The sequence below is a fragment of the Uranotaenia lowii genome, chromosome 2 (assembly GCF_029784155.1).
Source record: "Uranotaenia lowii strain MFRU-FL chromosome 2, ASM2978415v1, whole genome shotgun sequence".
Taxonomy (NCBI): Eukaryota; Metazoa; Arthropoda; class Insecta; order Diptera; family Culicidae; genus Uranotaenia; species Uranotaenia lowii.
The window spans coordinates 251,124,560-251,137,891 of record NC_073692.1 but is presented as its reverse complement, the minus strand read 5'-3'; the positions used below and the strand labels follow the sequence as shown (position 1 = coordinate 251,137,891).

Genomic DNA, 13,332 nt, shown 5'->3' with positions numbered 1-13,332 from the left:
ACACAATCATCAGAAACTTATGGTTCAGCAAAACAGCTTAGGGGTGAATCAAAGCAATCGAAAGATTCCTTTTAATTCAACCACGGTAAATGAAAAGTTCATATACCAGTATTTCGATAGCAACTTACTACCTTCTTCAGTGAACGTTTTCGATTGATCGAAAACGTTCACTGAAGAAGGTAGTAAGTTGCTATCGAAATACTGGTATATGAACTTTTCATTTACCGTGGTTGAATTAAAAGGAATCTTTCGATTGCTTTGATTCAGTCGAATCATTCAACCAAGTAGGCTCATACCACAACAGAGAGCTTAGGGGTATCTGCATACCTTTCACTGTAGATCGTACAGGAGAATACTGACGATAATCGCTTTCTACTTTGGTTATCGTTTATTATCACCCGGGTTAATTCATATTATTTGCTTAATCAAATAAAAGACTAAAATTTCTCTGTGAAAATTTTAAAATTTTGTACTCAAAACCGATTTTTAATAAATTCGAAAATGAACATAAGTTTTTGTTTAATCCTTCGAAACGATTTTTACACTGATGCTGTGATTCAATGAAAACATTTAATTTCAAGTTTGGCAACGTTGCAGTTGGCGGATCGTTATTGAAAAACTGTGTTCGATGTTTACTCTCGGGCTCGAGCTCACGGACATCGGCTCAGGAGACAACAGACTTGCCAACTAAGATATACCACAAGCCCTTTTCCTGTTGAATAAAGCCAAGATTTCGTTCTGATCTGCCCTTTTTCATTTTTTTTTTTTCAAAATTCATCCTAAATCTCCCAATTATGTGGATACGTTGTTTTTAACAACTATTTTGAAAATATCTTTTTAAAATTCGATCATCATCTAATTTGTTATCAAATACCTAAGCAATTTCTAATTGCTTGACACCTGTTTCGACATGTTTAGTCCCAGATTTCACAGGAAACCAATCTTCTTGTAACAATAATAAAATTGTTAATAAACAATAAACAATAAACAATGTCCTTCCTGGTTTAAAATAAACGATTCACAACACAAAGGTTAAAATGGAAGAAATAGAAGGTAATAGAAATAAACGCATTTGTTTTTTTTTTATTGAAAACTCAATGGAATATTAGACCGAATAGTTGAAAAGGTTAATATTCGGTATTCGGCGAACGGCCGAACTATTCTGTTCCGTTGCAGGAAACTGAAAGCACAAATGTTGATAGGAAATTTTGGTTGGAGTACTGGTAACTCTAGCATCGACAACAGTTCAAAGTTCTGGTAACCTCTCTGACGTCGATAGGGAAAACTTTCTTGGTACTTGGATTCACAAAACCAAACTTTTGTATTTGGGAATACTTTATTTTCACTTAGGACACAAACTTGAGGATGCACTTGTACTCACTGAAGGTTGGAACAATACTCACTCAAATGCAGAATAATACTACTCACAAATTACTCGACTCCATATTTATATGCTAATGGAATGTTCAGGAAACTACGGAATTATACCAATAAATTACGTATAGAATATTCTAGATTCTTCTAAGGAATTATAATGGAACTTTCTAGAAACATCGGAAAGATTAGTAGAACATGCTAAATAGTAATGGAATGTTCCGAAACTTTCTATAATAGAACATGCTAGTAACTGAACCTTCTGAACATAGAATCTTCTGGAGTATTCTTCAAGCGTATTGGTATACGCTGGAACATACTCTGCCCGCGAGAGTTGTAAGCTGATAATTTTAAATCATCAAACTTTGAATTTGAAGACCAAACTTGACATCGACAAACAGACGTTGAACAATTTTGATGCGGAGGAACTGGTGATCCATCTTGATATCTGCATCTTCCATGCAAAGAGGGCCATCGATGATTATCTTTTTTCATCACCACACCTTCTATGTGTTCAGTCAGGTTTCTTCGAGTCAACTTGGATCGAGAATTGGTTTCCCTCTGGTTGTCATAAGTCTTTCTTCTCTGAGCGTATCTGCAGGGAATATTCCATATTCCATACTTTGGCTTCTCGACAAACGTTTCGTATGTTGGCACGGTTATCGCAAATAAGAGGTTAACGATTCAGCTTTGGTTTGATAGGAAGACTTGAAGTTCGACTGAAGTGATGACAGTACTTCATTCTTATGACTATTTCGAATGACTTCGTATTCGGTATTCGATGCTTTCTCAATATCAGGGGTGGTTCCACATTCTTCATCTTCATGCAGCAGAGTATGATGTCTTAAACGGCATTTTAGGCATCTCTTTTTAGAAGGACAATAGCGTAGGAAATTACCATGGCGTAAATGTAGAATCTCCGGACGTACCAAAAACTATTCATTTTCTCTAATTAACTTCTACTTAATAGAAACGGTGCCTTGTATGGACCGATCACGTTCACGACTCGCCATCAACTGCCGTAGTATTTCCCTCTCGTTCGATTTGACGTATCTCCTGCTGATTCGTCTGACATTGCAACGAGGGACAAACCACAAGTCTCGCGTAACATTTCATTCAGACTCTACAGTAAACAGTTGAAGCACAATTGATGCTTACGCATTACTTCAAGGCGCTGGGCAGCATTCATATCGTGTATGTCTGGGCACTGATAATTTCTGTGTTTTAGACTGTGGCAAATATCACAAATATTTGATAGGACCTCTTTCGATGTCGTGAAACATCTCATATTATTGTCGGCTTTACATTCGAATTGTGTTTGGATATCGAGCTATTCAACTCATCACTCGAACTTGGAAATTCACAGCTTTCGAGGATACTGCACTGCTTCTTTAGAAATTCGATGATTTCTTCATACCTTGGAAGTATTCCCCGAGGAATAGTTGATTCCCACTGCTTGCGAGTGTTGGTGTCCGAAGCAGACGTCAGCAGGTACACTAAAATTACTTCAGAAACACCTGTGAGCACTTGATTCATGTAACGGAGATTTTCCACATGGCTGGTACAATCATCTAAGAGTTGTCTGAGCTCGCGGTAGCTTTCGGAAGTCATTTTCTTAAATGGAAGGAGTCCACGAATATGGGTGTCTACAATTACCCGAGGATTTTCAAAACGGTCTTCTAAAATCTTCCAAGCGTTATTTTTATTTTCGTTTATGGTTCTAGCAACTAGAACTCCTGCCGCGGCACCAATCAGAGCCTTATCCAAATGGAATAGTTTTATAGCATCTGAATCGTGAGATTGGGCCATCACATCGAGGAACATGGCCTTGAATTTAGGCCAGTTTTCGTATATTTACCATCGAATGTTGGGATAGGCGCCTTAAGAGGTTGTTGATGGATGACTACTTGCGGCTGTTTCGCGGTTGTATTTTCTGCAAAGTCCTGAATATATGTCTCTACAATAGCAGACACTTCTTGATACATCTTCTCAAAGGATCCATAGAATATCTCGTATTCTTCAAAATCGTCTTCCGTTAGATATTCGCTGAGCTCGTTATGCAGACTCACGAACTCTTGATACGCCGTATCCTCCACTCCTTTTATTGGAAATCAATCTATAAAAAATTAAAATTTGAACCTTCGCAGCACTGGTCGGTATTGATGAGAGAAACGTTACGTTTGAACGATTTTTTTCTTTTTTTATTCAGTCTTCCTGCCATGGATCACAATGAACGTAACTATCACTAATAGAAAGTGTCCCATTTCTAAATAAACTTTATGAAGGAGTTGACTTTAAACATTAATTTGATTCTTAAATTGTATTAGGATAAGGGATATAAATCTTTGTTTTGGCCGGAATAAGACCATACCATTAGAACTTGCTTCTAATATTACAACTGAATTTTATTTTCTGTTCTTCTAAATCGAAAAGCGAAAGGTGACCTGAAATAAAAAGATACTTCCTAATTCATACTTACTTTACCTTTTATCAGAAGGCTTATCATGCAAATTTAAACTGATTCTAATCGCATCCTAAAATCGATTTTTGTTGTTGAAATTAAGTTTGATGCCTAACTCATTGAAACAAAATCCATAACCTTCAATTAATTCCCAGTTACTGTTTCAATTGATTTTGGTATTAAAATTCTTTCAGATTTTTAAAAAATATTTTTGTTTCAAAATTTAAAACAACAAGAGGAGAAAAAAAATCATGCTACAAACGTAAGTCTGTGGATAGCATGTATACGTATGACACAATTGTGGTCATTGCTACCTGAAATAAACAGCTCAACAGCTGTGTAAAGATCAACCTGATAGAAGTCGATCCGAAGGAAAGAAAGACTGAAACGTTTGTGCTTTGGTGCGAATTCTCTCATAGCCCATAATAGCCAGCCAGCAGGAAGAGAGAAGGTGGCACAAAGTTTTAGTTTCATTTTTCACACTTAATTTTAGTGGATTCTCTTTTAAGATTCACTTCTTCCACAACATAATTGGGTATGAGGGGTATCGGTTGTAGGAACCGATGTTCGATGACTGTTTTATTATTCCGAATTAATTAATTGCTGAACATTCCCTGACCTTTATCATGTTGACACTCTTCTCCAATAAACTGTATCAATGCAATGAAATTCAAAGAATTGTTTTTACAAAGATGCATTTTGTTCCGTTGAATGTTTGTTCGTTTGGCTACCGTTTCTCTCACTGCACTTCCTTTTCTGTTACTTTTTGATGGTGCAGGCAGGCAGAGATTCTGGCCTGGTCTGGGAAATCGGATTCGGAAGCAGACGGATGACGATACAACCGAAAACAAGCTGTAAATCGTTACATGTGTTTGCTCTTTTTAATCCATTCAGTTCCAGGCATATGAAAACCACCAAAAAGAGTATTTTTTCAATTTTATCAGATAATTTAAAAAAAAAACTGTACAGCTGATTTTTTTTCAAAAGAACTCATTGAGAATTAAATTTTGCATCATAGCAAAAATTGTCACCTCAATCCTTACCGACTTTACCAATATAATATTGGGCTGCTTTCGAATTGATAAGTCATCTACGACAATTTTCAATTAGACACAAATTGCCAAAAGGGATTCCATTTGTCCTAGTTTTTGTTTTTGAAAAACAAAGAAAATCTGCTGAAAGGACAACAGCTCGATAATGCATTCAGTAACAAGATTTACTTTATTGATGGAAAGTGCACGTTGAAAGACCGGTGGCATAATACATACCTAGGTAAGTAGAATAAACAAACTCGCGGCGGCGCGCGGCGCCCCGATCGAAAGTACGACGACCGCTTTTCTCCATTCGCAGCGCAGCAATGACCGGCCGATGGTCAATTAATGGGTCGGCAGGTGCACAGGATACCGTGCACGTGTCATTGAATGGGGAAAACGGAATGGTATCGGACTTAGTTTATGAACTATACCTATACTTAACATTTAAATCGACACAAAACCTACATAGGCAGTTAATAGCATTGCTGGATTGGGAGCTAAAATGTTCTCGGTCATTGTGCCGTGATGTTCGATTGATAGAAATACAATAAATCGTTTATACTGATTAGGCTATCACTTTGCAGTGTCTGTTTTTGTCCTTTTATTTGCTGCAGCTTTCATCATGCCGGGCTTGGTTGTTTGCCTAGTTCTGCATGAGTTGAGAAAAGCACTTAGGTCATTAACTCTCTGAAAAATGTTTAAAGGAAATTTACCCAAATAATTTCCACTTCATGACTATTTTAAAAATGAATGGACTCTTTGTTTTTCTTTCCTTTTGTTTTGAAAAAAAAAGAACTTTCTTTTTGTTTTAAAAAATTCTTCAAACACACATACCCAAGCCTTATAGCAAAAAACCTATCGTTCGAAACACATTCGACTAAGGTATAAAAGTGTTGTCCAATAAATTTAAAATCGTGTGCTGTAAACATTTTCTTTCGATTTCTAGAAGAGTTTTTGTAATAAATAGGGTTTTTGAAATATTTCTTGAAAATCGCTGACCAAATTTCGTTTTTACAAACACCAAAAATTTATAGAAAATTGACAAAAAAATTGAAAAAAATGATATAGTTGATGCAATGATACAAAGGAAAATTGTAAATATTGAAAAAACTAAAAGAACCGACAAAAGTAATAACATTGACGGTTCACATTCTCCAGAATTGGGAATGGATCGATTGGGAAACGGTTGACATAATTGACAAAATTCACAACATTGACGTAACTAACAAAACTAACAAAACTAACCAAACTAATCAAATTTAAAAATCAAGAAATTTAAAGGAAAAAATGTCAAGTATAAAAAAAAATGACAAAAATAAAAAAAAAAACCATCAAAATTGACAAAATTGACAAAATTGACAAAATTGACAAAATTGACAAAATTGACAAAATTGACAAAATTGACAAAATTGACAAAATTGACAAAATTGACAAAATTGACAAAATTGACAAAATTGACAAAATTGACAAAATTGACAAAATTGACAAAATTGACAAAATTGACAAAATTGACAAAATTGACAAAATTGACAAAATTGACAAAATTGACAAAATTGACAAAAATGACAAAAACGACAAAATTGACAAAACTGACAAAATTGACCAAATTGGCAAAACTGACAAAAATGACAACAATTACAAAAATGACAAAAATGACCAATAAAGCAAAAATGACGAAAATCACCAAAATAACAAATATCCCAAAAATGACAAAAATGACCAAAATGGCAAAAATTACAAAAATGACCAAAATGACAAAAATGACCAAAATGACCAAAATGACAAAAATCACAAAAATGACAAAAATGACAAAAATGACAAAAATGACAAAAATGACAAAAATGACAAAAATGACAAAAATGACATAAAATTACAAAAATGCCAAAAATGACAAAAATGACAAAAATGACAAAAATGACAAAAATGACAAAAATGACAAAAATGACAAAAATGACAAAAATGACAAAAATGACAAAAATGACAAAAATGACAAAAATGACAAAAATGACAAAAATGACAAAAATGACAAAAATGACAAAAATGACAAAAATGACAAAAATGACAAAAATGACAAAAATGACAAAAATGACAAAAATGACAAAAATGACAAAAATTACAAAAATTACAAAAATTACAAAAATGACAAAAATGACAAAAATGACAAAAATGACAAAAATGACAAAAATGACAAAAATGACAAAAATGACAAAAATGACAAAAAAGACAAAAATGACAAAAATGACAATTATGACAAAAATGACAAAAATGCAATTAGAAAAATTACAAAAATTCAAAAATTGACAAAAATGACAAAAAATAATTTTTAAAAATAGTTCCGTGAAAAATTGCGAGACTGAGAATTTTTAAAAATGCCAAACATGACAAAAATGACAAAAAAGGCAAAAATGGCAAAAATGACAAAAATGACAAAAATGATAAAAATGATAAAATTGACAAAAATGACAAAAATAACAAAAGTGACAAAAATTACAAAAATTAAAAAAATTACAAAACTGACAAAAATGACAAAAATGACAAAAATGACAAAAATGACAAAAATGACAAAAATGACAAAAATGACAAAAATGACAAAAATGACAAAAATGACAAAAATGACAAAAATGACAAAAATGACAAAAATGACAAAAATGACAAAAATGACAAAAATGACAAAAATGACAAAAATGACAAAAATGACAAAAATGACAAAAATGACAAAAATGACAAAAATGACAAAAATGACAAAAATGACAAAAATGACAAAAAAGACAAAAATGACAAAAATGACATAAATGACAAAAATGACAGCAATGACAAAAATGAAAAATTGAAAAAAAAAGAAAAAAATGACAAAAATGACAGAAATGACAGAAATGACAAAAATGACAAAAATGACAAAAATGACAAAAATGACAAAAATGACAAAAATGACAAAAAAGACAAAAATGACAAAAATGACAAAAATGACAATTATGACCAAAATGACAAAAATGACAAAAATGCAATTAGAAAAATTACAAAAATTCAAAAATTGACAAAAATGACAAAAAATAATTTTAAAAAATAGTTCCGTGAAAAATTGCGAGACTGAGAATTTTTAAAAATGCCAAACATGACAAAAATGACAAAAAAGGCAAAAATGGCAAAAATGACAAAAATGACCAAAATGATAAAAATGATAAAATTGACAAAAATGACAAAAATAACAAAAGTGACAAAAATTACAAAAATTAAAAAATTACAAAACTGACAAAAATGACAAAAATGACAAAAATGACAAAAATGACAAAAATGACAAAAATGACAAAAATGACAAAAATGACAAAAATGACAAAAATGACAAAAATGACAAAAATGACAAAAATGACAAAAATGACAAAAATGACAAAAATGACAAAAATGACAAAAATGACAAAAATGACAAAAATGACAAAAATGACAAAAATGACAAAAATGACAAAAATGACAAAAATGACAAAAATGACAAAAATGACAAAAATGACAAAAATGACAAAAATGACAAAAATGACAAAAATGACAAAAATGACAAAAATGACAAAAATGACAAAAATGACAAAAATGACAAAAATGACAAAAAAGACAAAAATGACAAAAATGACATAAATGACAAAAATGACAAAAATGACAACAATGACAAAAATGAAAAATTGAAAAAAAAAGAAAAAAATGACAAAAATGACAGAAATGACAGAAATGACAAAAATGACAAAAATGACAAAAATGACAAAAATGACAAAAATGACAAAAATGACAAAAATGACAAAAATGACAAAAATGACAAAAATGACAAAAATGACAAAAATGACAAAAATGACAAAAATGACAAAAATGACAAAAATGATAAAAATGACAAAAATGACAAAAATGACAAAAATGACAAAAATGACAAAAATGACAAAAATGACAAAAATGACAAAAATGACAAAAATGACAAAAATGACAAAAATGACAAAAATGACAAAAATGACAAAAATGACAAAAATGACAAAAATGTCAAAAATGACAAAAATGACAAAAATGACAAAAATGACAAAAATGACAAAAATGACAAAAATGACAAAAATGACAAAAATGACAAAAATGACAAAAATGACAGAAATGACAAAAATGACAAAAATGACAGAAATGACAGAAATGACAGAAATGACAGAAATGACAGAAATGGCAGAAATGAACAAAAATGACAAAAATGACCAAAAATTACAAAAATGACAAAAATGATAAGAATGACAAAACTGACAACATTGACAAAATTGACAAAATTGACAAAATTGAAAAAAATTGCAAAAACGACAAAATTGACAAAATTGATAAAAATGACAATAAAGAAAAAAAATGATAAAAATTACAAAAATTACAAAGAATACAAAAATTACGAAAATTACGAAAATTACGAATATTACAAAAAGTAAAAAAATTTACAAAAGTTACAAAAATTACATTGACAACATTGACAAAATTCACAAAAATGACAAAAATAACAAAAATGACAAAAATGACAAAAATGACAAAAATGACAAAAATGACAAAAATGACAAAAATGACAAAAATGACAAAAATGACAAAAATGACAAAAATGACAAAAATGACAAAAATGACAAAAATGACAAAAATGACAAAAATGACAAAAATGACAAAAATGACAAAAATGACAAAAATGACAAAAATGACAAAAATGACAAAAATGACAAAAATGACAAAAATGACAAAAATGACAAAAATGACAAAAATGACAAAAATGACAAAAATGACAAAAATGACAAAAATGACAAAAATGACAAAAATGACAAAAATGACAAAAATGACAAAAATGACAAAAATGACAAAAATGACAAAAATGACAAAAATGACAAAAATGACAAAAATGACAAAAATGACAAAAATGACAAAAATGACAAAAATGACAAAAATGACAAAAATGACAAAAATGACAAAAATGACAAAAATGACAAAAATGACAAAAATGACAAAAATGACAAAAATGACAAAAATGACAAAAATGACAAAAATGACAAAAATGACAAAAATGACAAAAATGACAAAAATGACAAAAATGACAAAAATGACAAAAATGACAAAAATGACAAAAATGACAAAAACGACAAAAATGACAAAAATGACAAAAATGACAAAAATGACAAAAATGACAAAAATGACAAAAATGACAAAAATGACAATAATGACAAAAATGACAAAAATGACAAAAATTATAAAAATGACAAAAATTACAAAAATGACAAAAATGACAAAAATGACAAAAATGACAAAAATGACAAAAATGACAAAAATGACAAAAATGACAAAAATGACAAAAATGACAAAAATGACAAAAATGACAAAAATGACAAAAATGACAAAAATGACAAAAATGACAAAAATGACAAAAATGACAAAAATGACAAAAATGACAAAAATGACAAAAATGACATAAATGACAAAAATGACATAAATGACAAAAATGACAAAAATTTTATAAATGACAAAAATGACAAAAATGACAAAAATGACAAAAATGACAAAAATGACAAAAATGACAAAAATGACAAAAATGACAAAAATGACAAAAATGACAAAAATGACAAAAATGACAAAAATGACAAAAATGACAAAAATGACAAAAATGACAAAAATGACAAAAATGACAAAAATGACAAAAATGACAAAAATGACAAAAATGACAAAAATGACAAAAATGACAAAAATGACAAAAATGACAAAAATGACAAAAATGACAAAAATGACAAAAATGACAAAAATGACAAAAATGACAAAAATGACAAAAATGACAAAAATGACAAAAATGACAAAAATGACAAAAATGACAAAAATGACAAAAATGACAAAAATGACAAAAATGACAAAAATGACAAAAATGACAAAAATGACAAAAATGACAAAAATGACAAAAATGACAAAAATGACAAAAATGACAAAAATGACAAAAATGACAAAAATGACAAAAATGACAAAAATGACAAAAATGACAAAAATGACAAAAATGACAAAAATGACAAAAATGACAAAAATGACAAAAATGACAAAAATGACAAAAATGACAAAAATGACAAAAATTACAAAAATGACAAAAATGACAAAAATGACAAAAATGACAAAAATGACAAAAATGACAAAAATGACAAAAATGACAAAAATGACAAAAATGACAAAAATGACAAAAATGACAGAAATGACAAAAATGATAAAAATGACAAAAAATGACAAAAATGACAAAAATGACAAAAATGACAAAAATGATAAAAATGACAAAAATGACAAAAAATGACAAAAAATGACAAAAAATGACATAAATGGCAAAAATGACAAAAATGCCAAAAATGACAAAAAAAAAACAAAAATGAAAAAAATGACAGAAAAATTACAAAAATTACAAAAATTACAAAGAATACAAAAATTACAAGAACTGCAAAAATTACAAAGATTACAAAAATTACAAAAAATTACAAAAATTTCAAAAATTACAAAAATTACAAAAATTACAAAAATTACAAAAATGACAAAAATTACAAAAATTACAAAATCTACAAAAATTACAAAAATTACAAAAATTACGAAAATTACAAAAATTACAAAAATTACAAAAATGACAAAATTGGCAAAATTTACAAAACTAATATAAGAAAAATTACAAAAATGACAACGATGACAAAAAATGATGTCGAAAAATAGTTCTGGGAAAAATTATGAGATTTAGAATTTTCATCTAAAAATTGAAAGTTTAAAAATTCCAAAATTTGTTATGTCTTATGAGACGGCTTGCAATACCTGCTGAAAAGGTCTCGAAATGTGTTTTGGTCATCATTTCCATAGACTTTTAAAAACCTTATATCCAACTCTTAACTGAATGCGATTTTCAGCAATACAATTAATGTCGTTTTTTCTTTTCTTTTCTTTTTTTCCAGCCTCAAAGCTCCGCCAAAGGAAGGAATGACCAAAAGTAACCCTTCGAAGAGGCACCGGGAGCGACTGAATGCGGAACTGGATTTGCTGGCATCGTTACTTCCATTCGAGCAGAACATTCTAAGCAAATTAGACCGACTCAGTATATTACGATTATCAGTCAGTTATTTAAGGATAAAGAGCTATTTCCAAGGTAGGATCGAAGTTGTTAAACTTACTTCGTTTCCCAACTGACTGTTTTTTTTTCTTTCTCAATTCCTCTAGTTGTGATGCATAAGTCTAAGGAAGAAAATGGGATGACCAATTCCATTCATCCTCACGACACGTATAGAACCCGTGATATTGGTAGTTTTGAAACTGGTCCCCTGGATGGTGAAATGTTCCTTCAGGTGAGTCGTTTTACATTTTGGTTAGAACATAAGTTAAAAGTAATACCACAGACAAATAATAATAATAATACCGTCAAACGGGACATCATGCAACTACGGTGTTAGGTGTTAGGCAGGGCCGGATTAAGCCATCGGGGGGCCCCTACGATTCGATTTTTTTCAAATGCTATCCCAGAGAATGCAAAACAAACCTGTAAAAGAACTGGGGATGAGTTCTGTATTCTGTCTTCAAATAGCCATGTTGTCTGCGTAGAAGATAGTTTCTGGGTTACAAAGTGCAAATTTAATATCAAAAATTTAGCATAAAAAATTGAAATGTAACCAATTTTTAGATACAGAGGGTGAATGACCACGAAGGTTAAAATCCTGTATAAATTAATAAAAATAGATATAGAAATAGAAATACAGTACCGTTCATAATTGTATAGAAATTGGAAGCAAGCACACTGTTATTTCGACTTTGAACTTCCATAACTTTTTACTCGGATGATATTTTTTGATAATTTTTTTTGCGTTAGATAGATCAACTATCACACTACTACATCACAAAATTTGAGCTTTCTGGAGTTTGTGTGGCCTGAGAAACAGTAATTCTACGAAAATCGGACTTTTTGGACTTTTCTCATTCAAACTGCAATATCTCTGAAACTACCCTACATTTTTTATTGAAATTTTGCACAGTGATTGTTGAAATATGAAGCTAGCATGTCTGAAGTTTTTGAAAAGTTCTATCGATGAGATCAAAAGTTACGCAAGGTGCAATATTTCAGACATGGATCTAGAAATGCGATTTCTATAGAATTTTGGACGAATGTTTCCATAGGAAAATCATATTCTCTGTTAAACAACCAGTAAATCTATTTTAACCAAAAAATCAAAACAATATCGCGAGATTTTGATTTCAAAACACAACTGGATCATTTATTCCATTTTTTCTTTTCTTCATTGCTTTTGCCAGACATTTTTTGTCTGATTGGTGGAGGAAACGATATTGTTCTGATGAATCGTCCAAAATTTTATAGAAATCGCATTTCAAGGTTCATTCCTGAAATATTGCACCTCGCGTAACTTTTGATCTCGTCGATAGAACTTTTCGAAAACTTCAGACATGCTAGCTTTATATTTCAGCAATCAC

The 13,332-nt window shown here is 30.1% G+C and overlaps 1 protein-coding gene across 2 annotated transcripts in view; it reads left to right on the top strand.

Moving 5' to 3' along the window:
- LOC129746469 (aryl hydrocarbon receptor) overlaps window positions 1-13,332 on the top strand; it is an 83,175-nt gene that overhangs the window by 45,510 nt on the left and 24,333 nt on the right. For both annotated transcript variants that reach the window (XM_055740124.1, XM_055740123.1), the window contains exons 2-3: window positions 11,811-12,001; window positions 12,073-12,197. In XM_055740124.1, coding sequence (XP_055596099.1) covers window positions 11,811-12,001; window positions 12,073-12,197 — 316 coding nt within the window. The remainder of the gene's footprint in view (window positions 1-11,810; window positions 12,002-12,072; window positions 12,198-13,332) is intronic.